General features: G+C 41.4%; 1 protein-coding gene across 3 annotated transcripts in view; it reads right to left on the minus strand.

The window, feature by feature from the left end:
* Positions 1–1,901: 1,901 nt before the first annotated feature.
* STOX1 (storkhead box 1) overlaps positions 1,902–21,719 on the minus strand; it is a 77,108-nt gene continuing 57,290 nt past the window's right edge. The window contains exons 2-4 of one of the 3 annotated variants that reach the window (XM_053586395.1): positions 18,660–18,812; positions 13,015–15,373; positions 1,902–3,941 (exon numbers count right to left, since the gene is read on the minus strand). In XM_053586395.1, the coding sequence (XP_053442370.1) occupies positions 3,806–3,941; positions 13,015–15,373; positions 18,660–18,812 (2,648 nt within the window). In that variant the 3' untranslated portion in view covers positions 1,902–3,805. Of the gene's footprint in view, positions 3,942–5,244; positions 7,190–13,014; positions 15,374–18,659; positions 18,813–21,719 lie in introns of those variants that run through there. The other 2 variants (XM_053586394.1, XM_053586396.1) reach the window with 2 other exon arrangements.

Here is a 21,719-nt window from a genome sequence, read left to right on the forward strand (position 1 = left end):
ACCTCCAACTCCTAGGCTTAGGCGATATTTTTGCCTCAGCCTCCGAGTAGCTGGGACTATAGGTGCCTGCCAAAATGCCCAGCTATTATTTTGTTGCAGTTTGGCCGGGGCTGGGTTCAAACCTGCCACCCTCGGTATATGGGGCTGTGTGCCCTACCCACTGAGCCACAGGCACTGCCCTTAAAATATAATCTTAATAGAACATCTTTATTTTCCACATGTCTTACCAGAGTCACTGATATACTTCCTTTTGCAAAACCTAAGAGCTGGGTGCTTTACCTACTACTCTTTATTCCAAGGTTCTATAAAGATGTCCTATGCCTTTGGCCTCAGCTTATTTAAACTCTGTGACCTTTTAGATATAAAAACAAGATGCCGGGGCAGCGCCTGTGGCTCAAAGGAGTGGGGCGCTGGCCCCATATGCCAGAGGTGGCAGGTTCAAACCCAGCCCCGGCCAGAAACTGCAAAAAACAAAACAAACAAAAAAACAAGATGCCTATTTCTAAACATGTCTCTCTCTGATCATTTTCAAAACTAAAAGGTTAGATTTTTTTACTCCACAATTAGAAAGTTAAAGAGCCATCAAATGCAGTGGGTTTTTTTATTTTTTTGTTTGTTTTTTGGGAGACAGAGTCTTACTTTGTTGCCCTGGGTAGAGTGCTGTGACGTCATAGCTCACAGAAACCTCAAACTCTTGGGCTCAAGTGATCTCTTGCCCTAGCCTCCTAAGTAGCTAGGACTACAAGGCTCCTGCCACAACACCTGGCTATTTTTAGAGACAGGGTCTTGCTCTGGCTCAGGGTGGTCTTGAACCTACAGGCTCAGGCAATCCACCCCCCTCAGCCTCCCAGTGTGCTAGGATTACAGGCGTGAGCCACTAATCCCAGCCTAGAATCATTTTTAAATTCTACGACATACAAATAATTTTAGGAACCATTATAAATCGACTAAGACACCTTGGGAGCACTGAATGTTGAGACTACTATGGAAAAAGAAGAAAGAAAGTAAAGACAGAATGGGAAGGAAGAGGGTTTTTCCATTGCCACGTGACCTTAGCCAACTCAACTCTAAAATCTGTTGTTATTAATGTGAGGACAATAATGATAGTGTGGGAAAATGGATCAGGTGATATGATAGTGCTACAAAAATAAGGTACAGAGATGCTTATCTTAGCTTGAGTTTTTTTTTTTTTTTGCAGTTTATGGCCGGGGCTGGGTTTTGAACCCGCCACCTCCAGCATATGGGGCTGGCGCCCTACTTCTTTGAGCCACAGGCGCTGCCCTTAGCTTGGGCTTTTAACAGCATTAAAAGCAGACATCTTTGAGCATATTTATTGCACATATATTTATGTATCTAGCTCCTAATTAAAATCTTTACAGTAACTTTTTAAACATTAACCCTTGAGGGGGGATATCTATTTCTTTTAGTCAATTTTGTGGATGTTTTAATACCATAGTAGAAGAGGTTTCAGAGTTACATCAAACATCCCAGAAGAGGGCACTATTACGCAAGAAATGTTTGGAAGCTGCTTCTGCTGAAGAGGGGAAATGTGGCTAAGATTTCAAAAAGGAGAAAGATGCGAGATAACAGCAAAAGTAGTCTTGAGTTTGTCTTTCATACCTCCATTCTAGTTCCTTGATTCAGATGTCTCTCTTTCCCCACCCCTGTGAAACAATAGCCTATCTTTCGCATTCCCCAAAAGCCTTCTCAGGTAGCTTATACACAGAAGTTCTCAAAATGCAGTGGTTCCCAATCTTTGCACTTCTGTAGGCTCTTTCCATTATTTTTTCTTCACATACTTCACATTTTGAAGTATTTTGTCTGCAAAATTGCATTTAGTAAAAGTTGGTTCTGCATCAGCATGCAATAGTGTTACATTAGTGAGCTGCTATAATTTCAACCACTGGCAAAGGAACTTACTGTTTTAGTTAGCAAGGAGTTAGAGTCAGGCAAAGGAAATGTACAATTTCTATTAGGACTTTTTAAATATTAGAAACAGCTTACAAAGAACCCAACTATTCTTTAAGCACTCCTAGGAAGAGTCTTGAGCTCCCAGATAAGAAAGGAAAAGTAGGGCAGCGCCTGTGGCTCAAGGTAGGGCACCGGCCCCATGTGCCGGAGGTGGCGGGTTCAAATCTGCCCCTGCCAAAAACTGCAAAAAAAAAAAGGAAAAAGAAAGGATAAGCAGTATCTTATCCCATAGATGTATGAATGTCTACAATAAGCCCATAGTTTGCATGCCTTATTCCTATTTATAAAATAAAGCATTAACTGTAAACTTGTTACCTAAAGGCATGTTACCTTCCCTAGGCATACATGGATTTCAATGGAAGATACATTCTATAATCTTTACCTAAAGGACTAAATCTGTAATGGAAGAATTACGGACAACCTGACAAAAACAGGGTACTTATATAGCAAGCCATATATTTACTTATCAGGCAAGTATAATGACTATATATTAAAATTACACATATATACATTTATAAAATGGTAGGTAGTAAGTACTTCCTATCTGGACACTTTTTCTTTTCTTTCTTTCTTTCTTTTTTTTTTTTGCAGTTTTTGGCTAGGGCCGGGTTTGAACCCACCACCTCCGTTATATGGGGCCGGCACCCTACTCACTAAGCCACAGTCACTACCCTCTTTTCTTTTTTGGGGTGGGGGACAGAGTCTTACTATGTCACCTTCAGTAGAGTGCCATGGCATCACAGCTCACAGCAACCTCAAACTCTTGGGCTTAAGTGATTCTCTTGCCTCAGCCTCCCAAGTAGCTGGGGCTATAGGCACCCACCACAACGCCCAGCTCCTACCTTAGACATTTTTTTTTTTTTTTGAGACAGAGCCTCAAGCTTGTCGCCCTGGTTAGAGTGCCATGGCATCATAGCTCCCAGCAACCTCAAACTCCTGGGTTCAAGCTAGTCTCCTGTTTCTGCCTCCCAAGTAGCTGGGACTATAGGCACCCGCCACAACGCCTGGCTATTTTTTGGTTGCGGCCATCGTTGTTTGGCGGGCCCGGGCTGGATTCGAACCCGCCAGCTCAGGTGTATGTGGCTGGTGCTTTAGCTGCTTGAAGACACTTTTAATAGATTACTCCCAAATCTCAAAACAATCCTATAAGGTAGATATTACAATCTCCCTTTTACAGATGAAGAAAACAAATTAGAGAAGTTTGTAACATGCTCCATCATACAGCTACCAAGGATTAGAATTGGGATTCAGACTTGTGACTGACTCCTAACTCAGATCATCAAGCTGTCGGAAGTAAACAGTTTTCTCACTAGAGAATAGACCACAAGAAGAAAGACAAAGAGCTAGTTTTCACCAAAAAGCAATTATTATTGGGGGAGAAATGCAGGTTATCTATTTTATTGAATGATCTCCCAAACAATTTTTTTTTTTTTTTTGAGACAGAGTCTTACTCTGTCCCTCTCTGTAGAGTGCTAGAATGTTCATAGCTCACAGCAACCTCAGACTCTGGAGCTCAAGTGATCCTCTTGCCTCAGCCTCCCAAGTACCTGGGGCTATATGCATTTCCACCTCACCCAGCTAGTCAAATGACAATTTAATAGCTGGTGCCCAATCTCGTCTGATGTCAGAAGCTAAGCAGGGTTGGGCCTGGTTAGTACTTGGATGGGAGACAATTTAATAGCTCATATTCCTGTGTTTAATATCTGTGTTATATGATGAGTTTTGTAGAAATTTATTGGTTTTGTAACATCTTGCTTCATTTAATGCATCTAAATAGAGAGTGTCATGATGCATCCCCAGCAAAATTAGATGGATTTCACTGGTACTGGTATCTCTATGTGGCTAGAGCCACAAGAGACTTTAGATTCCTCACTTGACTAAGAAAGTTGTCCAGTCCAAAAATCAAAGACGAAACAGTTGTTGGTGATCCTTTTTCCATAGGTTCATGGGGTAGGTGTAGAAATGGAAACCTGGAAGCAATATTCAGGAATCTTAGATAAGTTTAATATTTCACATGATCCTTTCTAAATCTTATAAGCATAAATCCTTACAGTTGGAAGCATTCTCCAACCTGTTAAACTAAATATTGAATTGAATTGAATATTGAACATTCATCTGTAACACATCAGTGAAGATATCACCAAGCCTCTGCTTGAATACTGTAAATAATGAGAATTCATTACTTTACAAAGCTGTCTACTTTCTCTTCAAAGTAGAAGAGGAAGTCTAACAGGAAGTTCTTCATCCTGAGTTGAAATCTTTCTCCTAATTTCCATTCACTGATTCCATGCTATAAGCCTCCCTAAAATAATTCCCTCATCCCAATCTCCCCTACAAATCTTTTCTATGCCATATTACCCCTCTTGGTACTCTTAGCAGAGTTTACAATGTCCTTGTGACCATGACTAATCTTGGAATGCCACGGTATTTTGGTTGGGCCCACTGAAAACCAACAGTCAAGAGTGAGTGTTCCGGGGCGGCATCTGTGGCTCAGTCGGTAAGGCGCCGGCCCCATATACCAAGGGTGGCAGGTTCAAACCCAGCCCAAGCAAAAAAAAAATAGCAGGGCATTGTGGCGGGCGCCTGTAGTCCCAGCTACTCGGGAGGCTGAGGCAAGAGAATCGCTGAAGCCCAGGAGTTAGAGGTTGCTGTGAGCTGTGTGATGCCACAGCACTCTACCGAGGGCCATAAAGTGAGACTCTGTCTCTACAAAAAAAAAGAGTGAGTGTTCTGACCACTGCAAAACAGAGCAGTGAATCTGACAGCCCTTCCTTTGCCCTCCCATAGGGATACACATACCTACCCACAGTGCTGAGCTTCACTCTGGCCTTCATTGTTATCAGGATGGTAATAACTGCAAAAAGGCACTCTCTAATTATTCAATTATCCTTGAGGTCTAAGGCCTTGATAATCCTTAGAAATCTCTAAGAGAAAACATCCCCTCAACTATAAAACAGCACCATCATCTATCAGGTGTGCTGAAATCAGACCCAAGAGAACTGAGCAGTCCAATATGTGGTCTGAAAAGGCCTACTGGAAGAAATTCTGGCAAAGCTATCTAGGTCTTTATCATGAGTGGAAATGGATCTAAATATACATGAACTGCTAAATGTGTATCAGCCATCTTCCATCTTTTCTCTAAATATCTGATTAAGAACCTCCCTTCTCACAAGACATTCGGTAACCACTAAGCTTTCATTCTTTTTTTTTTTTTTTTTTTGTGGTTTTTGGCCGGGCTGGGTTTGAACCCGCCACCTCCGGCATATGGGACCGGCGCCCTACTCCTTGAGCCACAGGCGCCGCCCTAAGCTTTCATTCTATCTCCACTTTCTGTCTCTACTATCTGACTTTTCTTTGGCATGATACATAGAGGTATCATGATACATAGAGGTACATAGAAATGTAAAATGTAGGGAGGAACCAGAGAAATACTAGAGCCAGATATCTACTGCCACAGGAATTTTGGACATTGTTAGTCACATTTGGAGCCATCTGTTGCCAGTCCAAAATGGCTGAAGAGAAAATCCTAGGCAACAATAATTGGATAAAAAGAATTCTTGTTTGTTTGTTTTGTTTTTGGGGGGAAGATAGAGTCTCACTTTCTTGCTCACTTCCCCCCACCCCCGTAGAGCTGTGGCATCATAGGTCATAACCTAAAATTCTTGGGCTCAAGTGATTCTCTTGTCTCAGCCTCCCAAGTAGCTGGGACTACAGACGCCCACCACAACGCCCAGCTATTTTTAGAGATGAGGTCTTACTCTGGCTCAGGCTGGTCTTGAACTCAGAAGCTAAGGCAATCCGCCCACCCCGGCCTCCCAGAGGGCTAGCTAGTATTACAGGTGTTAGCTACCGCACCTGGCCAATAAAAGGAATTTGCAAAGTAGCAAACACCATTTATATAAATCCTTTCTGATATAAGACTTCAGTGGCTCAGCACTTGTAGCTCAAGTGGCTAAGGCACCAGCCACACACACCAGAGCTGGCAGGTTCGAATCCAGCCTGGGCCTGCCAAACAACAATAACTACAACTCAAAAAATAGCTGGGCGTTGTGGCGGGTGTCTGTAGTCCCAGCTACTTGGGAGGCTGAGGCAAAAGAATCACTTAAGCCCAGGAGTTGGAGGTTGCTATGAGCCGTGATGCCACAGCACTCTACCCAGGGTGACAGCTTGAGGCTTTGTCTCAAAAAAAAAAAAAAAAAAGACTGCAGTTGCAAAGTATCTATACAAACATCAAACGCATACAGTTTCCTAGGTTTTGTGTTGAAATCTGGTGAGATGCACTTAATATAGAACTATTAGTGTACGCTTAAAAAAAGTTCACTACTAGGTAGTAAATTAGTATACTATGTATTTAAGAAACCAATGCATGGGCGGCGCCTGTGGCTCAAGGGGTAGGGCGCCGGTCCCATATGCTGGAGGAGGCGGGTTCAAACCCAGCCCCGGCCAAAAAAAAAAAAAAAAGAAACCAATGCACATCTAATAATTCAGGTTAATTACATTTAATTAGCAGGGGATAAATGATTCCATGTTTTATATTGTAAACAATTTGTATATTCCCAATAAAGTCATAGTAAAATAGGCTCTTTAAAAGGCTTTAAAATACCAAACAAGGGAAAAAGCCAGTGATTAGAACAAAATATGTAGTAAGGTTAATTATATGTATGTATATATGTGTGTGTGTATATACATATATATGTATTTAGTTTTTGAAGAGTCTAATAATAGTTGATTGAAAGAGTCATAGTGATACTGTACATTTTTACACCCCCAAAAGTTGTCTTTCTTTTTTTTTTTTTTTGAGACAGAGTTTCACTATGTCACCCTCAGTAAGAGGGCTGTGGCATCACAGCTCACAGCAACCTCAAACTCCTGGGCTTAAGCAATTCTCTTGCCTCAGCCTCCCAAGTAGCTGGGACTACAGGCACTGCCACAACACCGGGCTATATTCTTGTTGCAGTTGTTATTTAGCAGGCCTGGGCCGGCCTTGAACCCGCCAGACTTGGTGTATGTGGCCAGTGCCCTACTCACTGAGCTACAGGCGCTGAGCCCCAAAAAGTTTTCAATAGATAATTAAACATTTATGACTGGTGTTAGTTGCAGTAAGGAATTGGATGTGAGTGTTTGACTGCTCTTTGTGCCTTCAAAGCTCTGCACAAAATTCTGTCTTCTTTGTAGTCCATCCAAAATGACTGAATTATTAGATGTCAGACTCTGAGTCCTAAAGATATTAAAAATAACAGAATTATTACCTTCAAAAGGGACATGGATTTCTAATCAAGGCATTATACTTTCGATTGTTATTGTTACTTTAATATAGTACATTAGCTAACACTAAGGGCACTTATTAAATAGATTAACCTTTTAAGTGCTTTTTATATTTTAAAGATTTCACAATAGCACCTCAATTATTAAACAGCTGCTTTCAAAGATGTTCATATTTTCTGAATCATCTGTTCTCATCCAGTATCAAGTATATTCTAGTCAGAAGCATGTAGTTCCCTAAAACACACTTCATACTTCTGAAGTGACCAACATCTTCTAGTGTCATTTATTACTTTTATGAGAAATCATATTGAAGAGAAAAGCCAACTACTCTATTTTCCATATTGATAATGTTCTTCTTCTAGGAGCTGTAAGCTATGTTAGTCCTATATCTGACACATCTATATTAGCCCTATATCTAACACATCTGCCTTACTTCAGCCAACTCACATAACTGTTTGGTTCTTTTTGCTTTTAACATTCCTTTTTTCTACCTGGCTCCTCTCCATCAATTGCCCATTACATTAACATATATCTCAAAAATGTGTCCTTCAAAAGGAGTCTCCCACACAGCCTATCACTCTTAATTCCATATCTTTTGACTGTTAATGATGACTTTTCACCTCGTTCTTTTTTTTTAATTATTTTTTATTAAATCATAACTTTGCACATTGATGCATTTATGGGGTTCAGGGTACTGCTTTGATATACAATGTGAAATGCTTACATTGAACTAAGTAACACATCCATTATAATTATACTCATTTCTTAATAGTTTTGAAATGTACCACTGCATCATGCACATTAGTTTTCACCTTTTTCTTAAGTTCAATCACTTTGTTTGTCTCCTCACCTGGACTAAATTATAATCCTATAGGGTAGCAGCAATGTCTTGCTCACCTCTAGCCCCCTAATCTGTCTAAGAATTGTGGCACATAGTTGATGTTCAAATGTTATATTACTTTCCCTCTCCTCTAAATGTCTTTAATGGCTATAGATTATATAGTATTTTAAGAAAAATATACAGGCAATTGTTTTCTAAATTGCGACAGAGTCTCACTTTGTCACCCTATGGCGTCATAGCTCACAGCAAGCACAAACTCTTGGGCTCAAGCGATTCTCTTGCCTCAGCCTCCCTAGTAGCTGGGACTACAGGCGCCTGCCACAACGCTCGGCTATTTTTTTTGTTTTAGCAGGCCCAGGCTGGGTTCAAACCCACTAGCCCCGGTACATGTGGCCAGCGCCCTAACCACTGAGCACCAGGTGCCCAGCCGCCCAGCCAAGAAAAATATATAGGCAATTTTTTTTTTTTTTTGGCTGGGGCTGAGTTTGAACCCGCCACCTCCGGCATATGGGACCGGCGCCCTACTCCTTGAGCCACAGGCGCCACCCTATATAGGCAATTTTTAAGAAATTAAATTTCTGGCCAGAAGTGGTGGCTCATGCCTATAATCTCAGCACTTTGGGAGGCCAAGGCAGGAGAACTACTTGAAGCCAGCCTGTGCGACATATGGAAACTCTATCAAAACCTTAAAAATTAGCGAAGCATAGCGGTGCACTCCTATTGTCATAGACACTTGAGAAAGTGAGAAGGAGAATCTCTTAAGCCCAGGAATTCACGGCTTCAGTGAGCTATGATTGCGCCACTGCACTCCAGCATACATAACAGAGCAATACTTTGTCTCAAAAACAAAAACAAAAAAATGCTCAAAATTTTGCAAAATAAACTCCTCAGTGGCAAGGAGTAATGTCCCTAATATGTTTTTTGCTTTGTTTTGGTTTTGCCAGAGAGAAAAAAATAACCTATGGCTTGTTGCTTTATGCCACCATTGTTTACTTTTAATCCTTTTTGTTAACTTTTTAGGGATGGGTCTTACTATGTTACTGAGACTGGTCTCAAACTTCTGCCAACAAGTGGTCTTCCTGCCTCAGCCCCCTAAAGTGCTGGATTTTTTTTTTTTTTTTTTGAGACAGAGTCTCACTATGTGGCCCTGTCACCCTTGGTAGAGTGTCGTGGCGTCACAGTTCACAGCAACCTCTAACTCTCTTGGCCTTAAGAGATTCTCTTGCCTCAGCCTCCCTAGTAGCTGGGACTACAGGCACCCACCACAACACTGGGCTATTTTTGTTGTTGTTGTTATTGTTGTTTGGCAGGCCCTGGGTCAAGTTTGCACACACTAGCTTTGGTGTATGTGGCCAGCGCCCTAGCCACTGAGCTACAGGCACCGAGCCTAAAGAGCTAGATTATAGACATAAATCACTGTGCCCAGCCATTGTTTACTTTTTTTTTAAATTTCAGCTTCCTTGTTCATTCTTCTTCGTTTGAAGTACTTTTTTTTGGTTCATTTTCTTCTTTTTTTTAATGTTCTTCCTTTGGTGATTCTCTTTGCCATTGCCTCCCCAATAGCTGGGATTACAGACCCCCACCACAAGGTCCGGCTGTTTTTGATGTTAGTAGAGACGGGGTCTTACTCTGGCTCACTGCTGCTCATACTGGTCTCGAACCTCTGAGCTCAGGCAATCCACCTGCCTCGGCCTCCCATAGCGCTGGGACTATAGGCGTCCATTGTTTACTTTTGAAGACAACATGTTTGATTCTTTTCTTTTACTTATTTATTTTTTGAGACAGTCTCACTTGGTCATCTACGGTAGAGTGCTGTGGCATCATAGCTCACAGCAACCTAAAACTCTTGGGCTCAAGTGATTCTTTTACCTCAGCCTCCCAAGTAGCTGGGACAACAGGCACCCATCATAATGCCCAGCTATTTTTTAGAGATGGGGTCTCACTCTTGCTCAGGCTGGTCTAGAACTCGTGATGTCAGGCAATCCACCAGCCTCAGCCTCCCAAGTACTAGGATTACAGGCAGAACCTGGCCTAGTTTGATTCTTTTTATAGACAATATGAATCAAATTCAAGTAGAAAACATCTTTTTTTTTTTTTGCAGTTTTTGGCTGGGGCTGGGTTTGAACTTGCCACCTCCAGCATATGGGGGCCAGCGCTCTACTCCTTTGAGCCACAGGCGCCGCCCCCTCCAGCAGAAAACATCTTGTTGCTCCAATAAAGATGTAACGTGTTTAGAAAATGTAAAGTTCTAACAATTTATCCTAATAGTCAGAAATGCCCACATTTATATGTAAAAATAATTCACTGCAGATTGATTTGTTAATAATTAAAATAATTTACATGTCAAAGAAAGGAAAATAATGCTTATAATAAATAATAGTGTCCACATAATGGAATACTAAGGAACCATCAAAAAAACAAGTTAGATCTTTATGTATTGATCACAGGATATTCATGATAAATTAGGTGAAAAAAGAAAGCAATGACTGTGTATGGTTTGGCTTTAAAAATACTTACATTGCTGGGTATGGTGGCTCACGACTATAATCCTAGCACTCTGGGAGGCTGAGGCCAGTGGACTCCCTGAAGTCAGGAGTTTGAGACCAGCCTGAGCAAGAGTGAGACCCCCTCTCTGCTAAAAATAGAAAAACTAGCCAGCTTAATGGTGGCCGCTTATAGTCCTACCTATTGGGGAGGCTGAGGCAAGTGGATTACTTGAGCCCAAGAATTTGAGGTTGCTGTGAGTTAAGATGATGCCAGCCACAGCACTGTTCCCAGGGTGACAGAATGAGAATCGCAAAAACAAAACAATCTAATCAAGATTTATACCAGACCAGGCACAGTTGCTCACACTTGTAATCCTAGCACTCTGGGAGGGGGAGGCAGGTGGTCTGTCTGAGCTCAGTAGTTCCAGACCAGGCTGAGCAACAGCAAAACCCCATCTCTTCCAAACAAAGAAAAAAAAAATGGAAAAACTAGCTGGGCATGGTGGTAGGCACCTGTAGTCCCAGCTATTTGGGAGGCTGAGGCAAGATGATCGCCTGAGCCCAAGAGTGAGACGTTGCTGTAAGCTAGGCTGATGCCATGGTATCCTACCCAGGACAACAGAGTAAGACTCTGTCTCTGGAAAAAAAAAAAAAAAAAAAGTGAGGTGGAGCCTGTGGCTCAGTGAGTAGGGCACTGGCCCCATATACTGAGGATGGCAGGTTCAAACCCGGCCCCGGCCAAACTGCAAAAAAATAGCCGGGTGTTGTATTGGGCACCTGTAGTCCCAGCTACTCGGGAGGCTAAGGCAAGAGAATTGTCTAAGCCCAAGAGCTGGAGGTTGCTGCAAGCTATGACACCACTGCACTCTACCGAGGGCAATAAAATGAGACTCTGTCTCTAAAAAAAAACATGTGGGGAGAATACTCATATTATACTATTAATTAAAAGAAGCAACAAGCAAAATAGTAGCTCAAGGTGGCACCTGTGGCTCAAAGGAGTAGAGTGCCATCCCCATATGCCAGAGATGACAGGTTCAAACCCAGCCCCAGCCAAAAACTGCAAAAAAATAAAATAAAATAAAATAAAAATAGTAGCTCAGTATGAGCCTGACACACAAAATGCATAGATTTATACATTAACACTGAAATATTAGAGAAAAATACACCAACTATAAAAGGATTTTTGAAAAATATCAAGCCAGGGGCGGCACCTGTGGCTCAGTCGGTAAGGCGCCGGCCCCATATACCGAGGGTGGCAGGTTCAAACTCGGCCCCGGCCAAACTGCAACAAAAAAATAGCCAGGCGTTGTGGCGGGCGCCTGTAGTCCCAGCTACTTGGGAGGCTGAGGCAAGAGAATCGCTTAAGACCAGGAGTTGGAGGTTGCTGTGAGCTGTGTGAGGCCACGGCACTCTACCCAGCGCCATAAAGTGAGACTCTGTCTCTACAAAAAAAAAAAAAAAAAGAAAAATATCAAGCCAGATGCGGTGGCACATGCCAGTAGTCCCAGCTGTTTGGGAGGCTGAGTCAGGATGATCACAAGCCCAGGAGTTCAAGGCTGCAGTGAGCTATGATCACACCTCTAAATAGTCTATGCACTCCAGCCTGGGAAAGCATAACAAGATCTTGCCTCTAAAAAAAGTAAAAATCAAAAAATTTTCAAAAGCTCATCAGTCATGGTGACTCATGCCTGTACTCCCAGCTACTTCCACTCTGGGAGGCCAAGTCAGGAGGATCGTTTGAGGTCAGGAGTTCAAGACCAGCCTGAGCAAAAGCAAGACCCCGTCTCTACTAAGAACAGAAAAATTAGCGAGGTGTTGTTGGGGATGCCTGCAGTTCCAGCTACTAGAGAGGTTGAGGCAGGAGGATTGCTTGGAACCAGGAATTTGAGGTTGCCGTGAGCCAGACTCTAGCCTGGGGCAACAGACTAAGACTCTATCTCAAAAATATATATTTTTTTAGAAAGCAACATAAAAATATCTAGATGGTAGAATGATTTTTGGTATTTTATAAAATATTTTGCAGTACTTCTTAAAGATTCTATCATGACTATATTGTTTTTATAATCTGAACAAAGCTAGTAAAACAAATTAGCATGGAAAATAGCCACTTCCCTTCCTTGAACTGAGTAGACCCAGGATTACAAGTGAAACTTCCAACCCTCAGTTCATAAAGTGCTTAGATCATAGCAATTGCTTTCTATTTCTAGGAACAATTCAAGATTTATGAGTAGTGAAGCAGTCAAATTTGGTTCACTTTAAAAAAAAATCTATCTTACTATACTATATAAGAGATTTCATTGTAACTTTATGCATTTTATTCATTAAAGGCTGGCAGAAGTCTATCATTATAAAAGTTTATTCAGGAGTCTCTCAGTAGGTAACTCAATATGCCCTTGACTTTAATAATTCCTATGGGAGAGTGGCTAACGAAATACGTTTATAAGCACTTACCGTGGAGAATCTATTCCACTATCCCCTGCCATGCTATGATTTTCCATTCCTTCCAAGTGACTGTGTTCATGTTGGATGTCCTGAGCCAACACTGACATGTGTGAAGTATTGAAAAGTTCCAACTTTTGTGGGAAATGTTTTCTCATTTCCTGATTCTGAGGACTCTGACTCCAGCTAACTGGTTTCTTTTCTGTGTCATCAACAGAGTCTTGTAGGGTTTCAACTTCAGAGCTGGCTTTTCTTGTACTGTGGTAATCAAATAGACTTCCATCAGCAGCTTCTGAGCCCTGGACACATTTACCAGCACTGGGTTCTTCTTCATAGTTAAAACAAAACTGGGTCCCTGAATTTGGGCCACAGCTTTCAGCAGAGAAATTAGGCTTTTTGCCTTCCCCTAGGTTAGCAAGTGACCTAGAAGCTTTGTAACATTCATTTCTTTTAAGCACCTGAGGCTCAAACCTATCCATTTTGTTACTGTACTCTGTCAGAGATTCCTCAGTCACTTTTTGTTTTCCTAAATAATTCCCCTTGCTTTCACCTATAAAGGAATACTGAATGTGGCCAGGCAGCATTTGACATAAGTCATCATTCTCAGAAAAGTCATCCTCTTCTAGATATAACGAACTGCAGGCACCATCATCATCTTCCACTTCATTCTGATATAAGGCCTGGTCTTCATCAGAAAGCCCTTCATTTGTTAGGTTCTCTGTCTCCGCATCCCGGACAAATTCCTTTCTCATTAATTCTTCTGAATCTCTGTCTTGGCTGTCAGGTTGTCTTAAATGGTTCACATCAACTGAGTAATCCAAAAGGCTAAGATTTTGAAACTGGTGTATTGTCTTATCAATGAATCCACAAGCAGAGGATGTCTGATCTAAAGAGCAAGAACCTTGCGATGGCGGGATATGCAGTGTTTCTTTGGTCTCCCCTAATTTGTAAAAGTGGGAATGACTTTTCCTCAAGACTTCGGGGATTATCTTGTTTTCTCCATCACACATGTCATATCTCAACATGCTTCCCTTAAAGGCACAGCATTTACCATTATTTTGCAAAACACTACATTGAGGGTTATTTGAAAGATGATCTCTGAAGTCATGACTGATGGGTTTGACAGCAGAGTTATTCATAAAAATGGATTCTGCTTTAAGTTTATCATTACATTGTTCAGCATGTGGCCGTTTGGCTTCACCATCAAAGATTCTTGAGGAATCCAAAGACCTTGACCTTTGGAAAGGCATTTCCTTTGGTCCAGGCTGACTGGGTTTTAGATCACTAGACTTCTGAATGTTGTGTCCTTTGATTATCAGGCTTCTTCGGTGAGACAAACCCTGGAAAGGATTACTGATTCGCTTTTTGTAAATCAAATGGGAACCCAGCACTGCTAGATTCTCACCAAGTGGCTTCTGAACTACTGCTTCATTGGGGCTTTTAGTTCTAGGGGTGGGCTGTGTAGTAGGGAGCTCGGGATGTTTCTGCAGTCTAATGATTCCTGGCTGAAGCTCACTTCCCTGCTTCCTAGCTTTGTGTCTATCCCTAGAAGAATAGCTTCGCCCTCGAGGCTTTGCAGACCAACCCTGCCTTTTCTTAACTCCCTCTTTAGAAGGATAGTTATGCCTGATTGTCAGCTTATCAGTGGAAGTGCCCTGGCTGTTATATTTTTTCTGTTCTTCATATTTTTGCATTAGAACAGTGTGTTTGGTTAAGTTGTCAACAGTCAGAATGGGGTTAATTCGTTTGATTATCTCATGTTCAACATCTCGAGGGATATTGTCCAAGTTATCCTCATCTCTCACAGGCCATTCTTCCGGTGGGAACTGAGCAGAGAAAATGCTGTGTTCTGTTTTGGGTCTCTCCTTTCTGGATATGCTGCGCCACAAGAAACTAAAACCAAACTTCTTGCCTTTTTCTCTGTCCCTTGTGCATGGTAAAGGTTTGGTGCTCTCACAGACAGGAAGCTCCTCAGACCCTGAAAGTGTCCCATTCTGTGCCCAAGGCTTGACTTCCCCAAGATGTTTCTGGCCTTTTCTAGTCACTCCTGCAGCCGTTGGTGGTTCCTGAACATTCTGAGTGCACATATCAGGGTGACACCGGCAAGACTGACAATGGGAAATGGGGACAGCAATCTCTTGGGTTAACTCTGCACAGCTTTCCATGCTCACTAGATATGTCACGGAAGTTGGCACTGGGCGACTGTCATCTGATAGGAAGACTCTCTTATTTTCCTGGGTGGTTGTGTTTGTAATGAAGTAAGTCCAAGGTGTAACTATGAAGTATCCTTCTCCAGTATGATAAATCTTCCTTTCTTTAATCAGAGTTCCCAAAGTAGTGTAGAGAATATCTTGAGATGGAATTGCAATCCCTAAAACAAACAAGCAGTTTATACTGATCAAAGATGAATAAGTAACATTTTAATGAGTGAAATCAGTAACTCAGAAATGATCACACATTTGCTTGATGAACTAGAGCTGATTATAACACAATTAATATATACAATTAAAGTGCCAACTAAGCACAGGTAATATTCATAATTTAATTATAATAGGAATATACTTTAAACTACTTGGGAGGCTGAGGCAAGAGAATCGCTTAAGCCCAGGAGTTGGAGGTTGCTGTGAGCTGTGTGAGGTCATGGCACTCTACTGAGGGCCATAAAGTGAGACTCTGTCTCTACAAAAAAAAAAAAAAGGAATATACTTTAACCCACACAAAGACATATGGCTAGGTTAATGGATAGAGAAAAGAAATCTGAATTTACTCAAATACAAAACCATTATAAATTTAAATTTTAACTGAGGCAAGCATTCTTGATGAGTAAACACAAGAATTTGTAACCACTACAGTCTCATAGCTTAAATATTCATAAGAATCTAAAGCAAAAATGAAAGCCAGTCTGTGCTTGGATGAGGGCAAACTACCTAACATTTGGATATAGTAGTTTTTCAAAGCAAAAGGTTAACAAAATTTTTTTTATTTTTTTTGCAGTTTTTGGCTGGGGCTGGGTTTGAAACCACCACCTCCAGCATATGGGGCCAGTGCCCTACCCCTTTGAGCCACAGGCGCCGCCCTTAACAAAATAATTTTAAGAAATTCCCTTTTTGCTTGGCGCCTGTGGCTCAAGCGGCTAAGGCACCAGCCATATACACCTGAGCTGGCAGGTTTGAATCCAGCCCGGGCCTACCAAACAACAACGACAGCTGCAACCAAAAAATAGCCGGGCCTTGTGGCGGGTGCCTGTAGTTCCAACTACTTGGGAGGCAGAGGCAGGAGAATTGCTTGAGTCCAGGAGTTGGAGGTTGCTGTGAGCTGTGATGCCATAGCACTCTACCCAGGGCAACAGCTTGAGGCTCTGTCTCAAAAAAAAAAAAAAAAGAAAAGAAAAGAAATTCCCTTTCCAAATAGCAGGGTTCAAAATTATATTATGAAAACAATGTTGAGAATGTTTGTATAAGAAAAACATTGGAAGAAAATATATCAATGTATTAACATTGTTTTCTCTTGAGCTGAGGTACTTTTTTATACTTTCTGGATTTTTCTACAATAAGTATTTTCATTATATAATGGGAAAAATGAAAAATATCATTCTACAATCATATATTAGGATATCATGCAGCTATTAAAAGAGTAAAATAAATCAACATATGCTGGTATAGAAAGATATTGAAGATATTCTTTCTTTTGAGCCAGAGTCTTACTGTGTCACCCACAATAGAGTGCTGTAGCATCACAGCTCACAGTAACCTCAAAGTGTTGGGGCTTAAGCAATTGTCCTGCCCCCAACCTCCCAAGTAGCTGGGACTACAGGTGCCCACCACAATGCCTAGCTATTTTTTGGTTGTAGTTGTCATTGTTGTTTGGCAGGCCCAGGCTGGATTTGAACTCGCCAGCTCCAGTCCGTGTGGCTGGCACCCTGGCCGCTGAGCTACAGACGCTGAGCCATTTTTCTTTTCTTTTCTTTTTTTTTTGAGACAGAGCCTCAAGCTGTCACCCTGGGTAGAATGCTGTGGCATCACAGCTCGCAGCAACCTCCGACTCATGGGCTCAATTGATTCTCCTGCCTCAGCCTCCCAAGTAGCTGGGACTACTGGTGCCCGCCCCAACGCCTGGCTATTTTTTGGTTGCAGCTGTCATTGTTGTTTGGTGGCCCGGGCTAGATTCGAACGCACCAGCTCAGGTGTATGTGGCTGGCACTTTTGCTGCTTGAGCCACAGGCACTGAGCCTTTCTTTTTTTTTTGAGACAGAGTTTTGCTCTGTCACCCAGGCTAGAGTACAGTGCTATCATCATAGATCACTGCAACTTCAAACTCCTGGGCTCACACGATCCTCCTAACTTAGCCTCCTGGGTAGCTGGGACTACAGGTATATACCACCATACCCAGTTTTCTACTTTTTGCAGAGATGGGGTCTTACTTTTGCTCAGGCTGGTTTTGAACTCCAGACATCAAGCAATCCTCCCACCTCAGTGTCCCAAAATGCTAGGATTACTGGTATGAGCCACTGTGTTTAGCCTCTAAGCTATGTTTGTAAATTACAAAGTGAAAGGTGAAGAAAGAATGTGTAGAATATCCAATTTATATAAAAAAGGTTATATATACATTCAAATTCAATTTATGAAAGCATATATTAAAAACAATAGCAGTTGTCACCTCTGGAAAGTAGAAATGGGCAAATTTAAGGTGAGGGGAGATGAACTTTTTGTTTTGCACTTCTCTCTACAGAGTCTGATCTATTTGGTCACTAGTCATGACTAGAAAAAAAACAAGTTTGATCTATTTATTTATCACAATCATTTATTTTTTTTAAAGTTCATCTGAAAAACAAAAGAAATAACTCTTTATCAAATTTCTTGTTGCAGGACTTTTTCTGACAGGGTCCACTATAAGATTCTACTGATGTAAGCTTCTATAAAAGGAACCTTATTTGACCCAATAATCCCACTACCGGGTATCTACCCAAGGAAATGAAGTCATTTTACCGAAAAGACACCTGCCCTCAAATGTTTATTGTAGCACAATTCACAGCTCCAAAGATGGTGAATCGGTCCAAGTCCCCATCAATTCATAAGTGGATTAACAAATTGTGGTATGTGTGTATATATATATATACACACACACACATATATACTATATATATATATATATATACACATACATACATACATACATACATACATACCATGGAGTACTACTCAGCCATAAAAAGGAATGAATTAATGTCTTTTGCAGCAATTTGAATGGAACCCGATACCATTACTCTAAATGAAATATCTCAGGAATGAAGAAATTAAGACTACATGTACTCTCTGGAACTAATTAATGGGCACACAGGGACACAGAAAGAAGTAAAGATCGATGGAAATCAATAAGGAGGGGGAGGTAGGGAAGGGTAAAAACCTACCTAACAGGTACAACAAATATTATTCAGGTTGATGGGCATACTAATCGCCCTGACTTAAGTATTATAAAAGCTTTCCATGCAACAAAAAACATTTGTACCCCTTAATATTTTAAAATAAGAAAAACAACCCTGGTAAATTTATATATAGAAAGGATATTACCCAGTTTACTTAGGTATTTAAGGTTATTTACAATAAGTAAAAAACAAACACATGCAATGAACTGCAAATAGAGAAAAATAATTACTCTACCTGGGTAATGTTTCATCAAATGCTCCAAAAGTGATTCCTGTGTTACTACAGTCTGAGCCACATTCATATCAGATATAGCACAGCAAAGAACTTCAGCCAAAGGTACAAACTGAGATTGAGCTATTGGATTCATTTGCACTGGAAAGACATCACCTATATCAGAGATTTTAAAAAAGGGAGATATGATAAAATTGATATAGTATAAAATGTCTGGAATTAGTGAATCAAGAATAAAGACTGAGGCTTGGTGCCTAAAGCTCAGTGGCAAGGATGCCGGCCACATATACTGGGGCTGGTGAATTCAAATCTGGCCCCTGCTTGCCAAACAACAATGACAATTACAACAGCAAAAAAAAAAAAAAAAACCTGAGTGTTGTGGCGGGTGCCTGTAGTCCCAGCTACTTGGGAGACCGAGGCAAGAGAATCGCTTAAGCCCAGGAGTTGGAGGTTGCTGTGAGCTGTGTGAGGCCACAGCACTCTACCGAGGGTCATAAAGTGAGACTCTGTCTCTACAAAAAAAAAAAGAAGTTCACATCTTTCTCTAAATTTTTTCATATTAAGTATCTTTTTTTTTTTTTTTTTAAGTAGAGACAGAGTCTCACTTTATGGCCCTCAGTAGAGTGAAGTGGTGTCACACAGCTCACAGCAACCTCCAACTCTTGGGCTTAGGTGATTCTCTTGCCTCAGCCTCCCGAGTAGCTGGGACTACAGGTGCCCACCACAATGTCCGGCTATTTTTGTTGTTGTTGCAGTTTGGCCAGGGCCAGGTTTGAACACGTCACCCATGCACACGGGGCCAGCGTCCTACCCACTGAGCCACAGGCGCCGCCCTCATATTAACTCTCTTGAGAAAGGTTGATATGGGATTATTTTTCCTTTACTTAAAATATGCATCTAAAGTTATAGAAAGCTCAAGTAATTGTCTTAAGTCTAAAAGTAAGTTAAAGTGACAAATAGGTTTTTTGACTCCTAATCTGGTATTTTCACTTTTCTACATTTTTCCTCATTGGGATGAGCGGGAAGATTTGGAAAAGGGCAGAAGTGTTTTCCAGTTAGCAAGAACATATAGAGCAAAACCATGAGGAGAAAAGCACAAAGCATGTAAGAGCATGGATAGAGTTATCCTGATTGGATAGACTTAAAGGATTATATAGGACCTAAGTGAAAGATAAGGCTGGAAATATAATCTAGGCCATGTTGTCTTTTCTCCTTGTCAACATCTTAACCTGCCATTACTCAGGTTGAGCTTTAGAGTTTTCTGGACATCCATGAGAACCACTTAATCAACTGGAAAATAAAGAGTAGGACTCTGGAAAGAGATTTGGGAATCAACTAACAGAGATGAGATCTGAAGCTAAGGAGTAGAATACATTCTTTAATAGGAGAGTAAAGAAAAATGCCAAAGAACATATAAGAGATGACAGGAAATAGGAACCCATAAAAGACAGAAAGATACCTACCAAAAGTATGAAAAAAAATAGGCTTCAAAATGAATAGCAATGGCTTGGCGCCTATAGCTCAGCAGCGAGGGTGCCGGCCACATACACCAGGGTTGGTGGGTTCAAACCCGGCCAGGGCCTACTAAACAACAATGACAACTCCAACAAAAAAAAATAGCCAGGGGCGGTGCCTGTGGCTCAAAGGGATAGGGTGCCAGCCCCATATGCTAGAGGTGGCGGGTTCAAACCCAGCCCCGGCCAGAAACTGCAAAAAAAAAAAAAAAAAATAGCTGGGCATTGCGGCAGGTGCCTATAGTCCCAGCTACTAAGGAGGCTGAGGCAAGAGAATTGCTTAAGCCCAAGAGTTTGAAGTTCCTGTAAGCTGTGATGCCATTGCACTCTACCCAGGGTGACATAGTGAGAATCTGTCTCAAAAAAAAAAAAAAAAAATGGGGCGGCACCTGTGGCTCAGTGAATAAGGCACCAGCCCTATATACCGAAGGTGGTGGGTTCAAACCCGGCCTCCACCCAAACTGCAACAAAAAAATAGCTGAGCCATAGCTGGGCATTGTGGCGGGCGCCTGTAGTCCCAGCTACTCGGGAGGCTGAGGCAAGAGAATCGCTTAAGCCCAGGAGTTGGAGGTTGCTGTGAGCTGTGTGATGCCACCGCACTCTACAGAGGGCCATAAAGTAAGACTCTGTCTCTACTAAAAAAAAAAAAAAAAATAGCTGGGCCTTGTGGTGGGCACCTGTAGTCCCAGCTACTTGGGAGGCTTATGCAAGAGAATCGCCTAAGCCCAGGAGCTGGAGGTTACTGTGAGCTATGACATCATGGCACTCTACTGAGGGCAAAAACTGCAACTCTATCTTTAAAAAAAAATAATAATAATACTAAGTAGCAAGTCAACAGTGTCAAATCTTTGAAAGAAATCAAAAGGGTTAAGGGAAAAAAAGCCATTGGATTTCTTGATTAGAAGGTGGTCATTGGCAACTTTCATGAAAATTGTTTTGGTAAAAAGAAGACAAAAATATCAGATTTAAGGAGAGGAAGTTGGCTAAAAAAAAAAGTGAAATTAATGGGTTTTCTTTCTAGAGCAGCATTTTTCAACTTTCGTACTTTTGACATTTGGGGCCAAATATATATAGGGTAACCTATGTTCCTTTCATGCCCTGGATTGAGGCATTTCCTGGAACACGGGACTTTCAGTACTATAAACCTATAATCTGGAAAGTCAAAAGAAAATGGGAATGATTAGTCACCTAGCCAGACAATTTTGTTGTGGAAGGATGTGCTGTGCATTATAAGATGTTTAGTAGCATCCCGGCCTCTATCAACTAGATGCCTGTAGCATTTAGTTAGAGCAACTAAAAGTATCTCCAAATATTGCCAAATGTTGACTGGGGGGTAAAGTCATCTCGATTTGAAACCACCATTCCAGAACATTTATATGGGAAATCTGATTGTAAAAGAGGAGAAACAGATCACAAAACCAGAAAGGAGTAGGATCAAGTGAACATGACTGTGTGGGTATGTTGAGATTTTCTTTTTTTTTGTAGAGACAGAGTCTCACCTTATCACCCTTGGTAGAGTGCCGTGGCGTCACACAGCTCACAGCAACCT

Source organism: Nycticebus coucang, chromosome 3, assembly GCF_027406575.1.
Source record: "Nycticebus coucang isolate mNycCou1 chromosome 3, mNycCou1.pri, whole genome shotgun sequence".
NCBI classification, from domain to species: domain Eukaryota; kingdom Metazoa; phylum Chordata; class Mammalia; order Primates; family Lorisidae; genus Nycticebus; species Nycticebus coucang.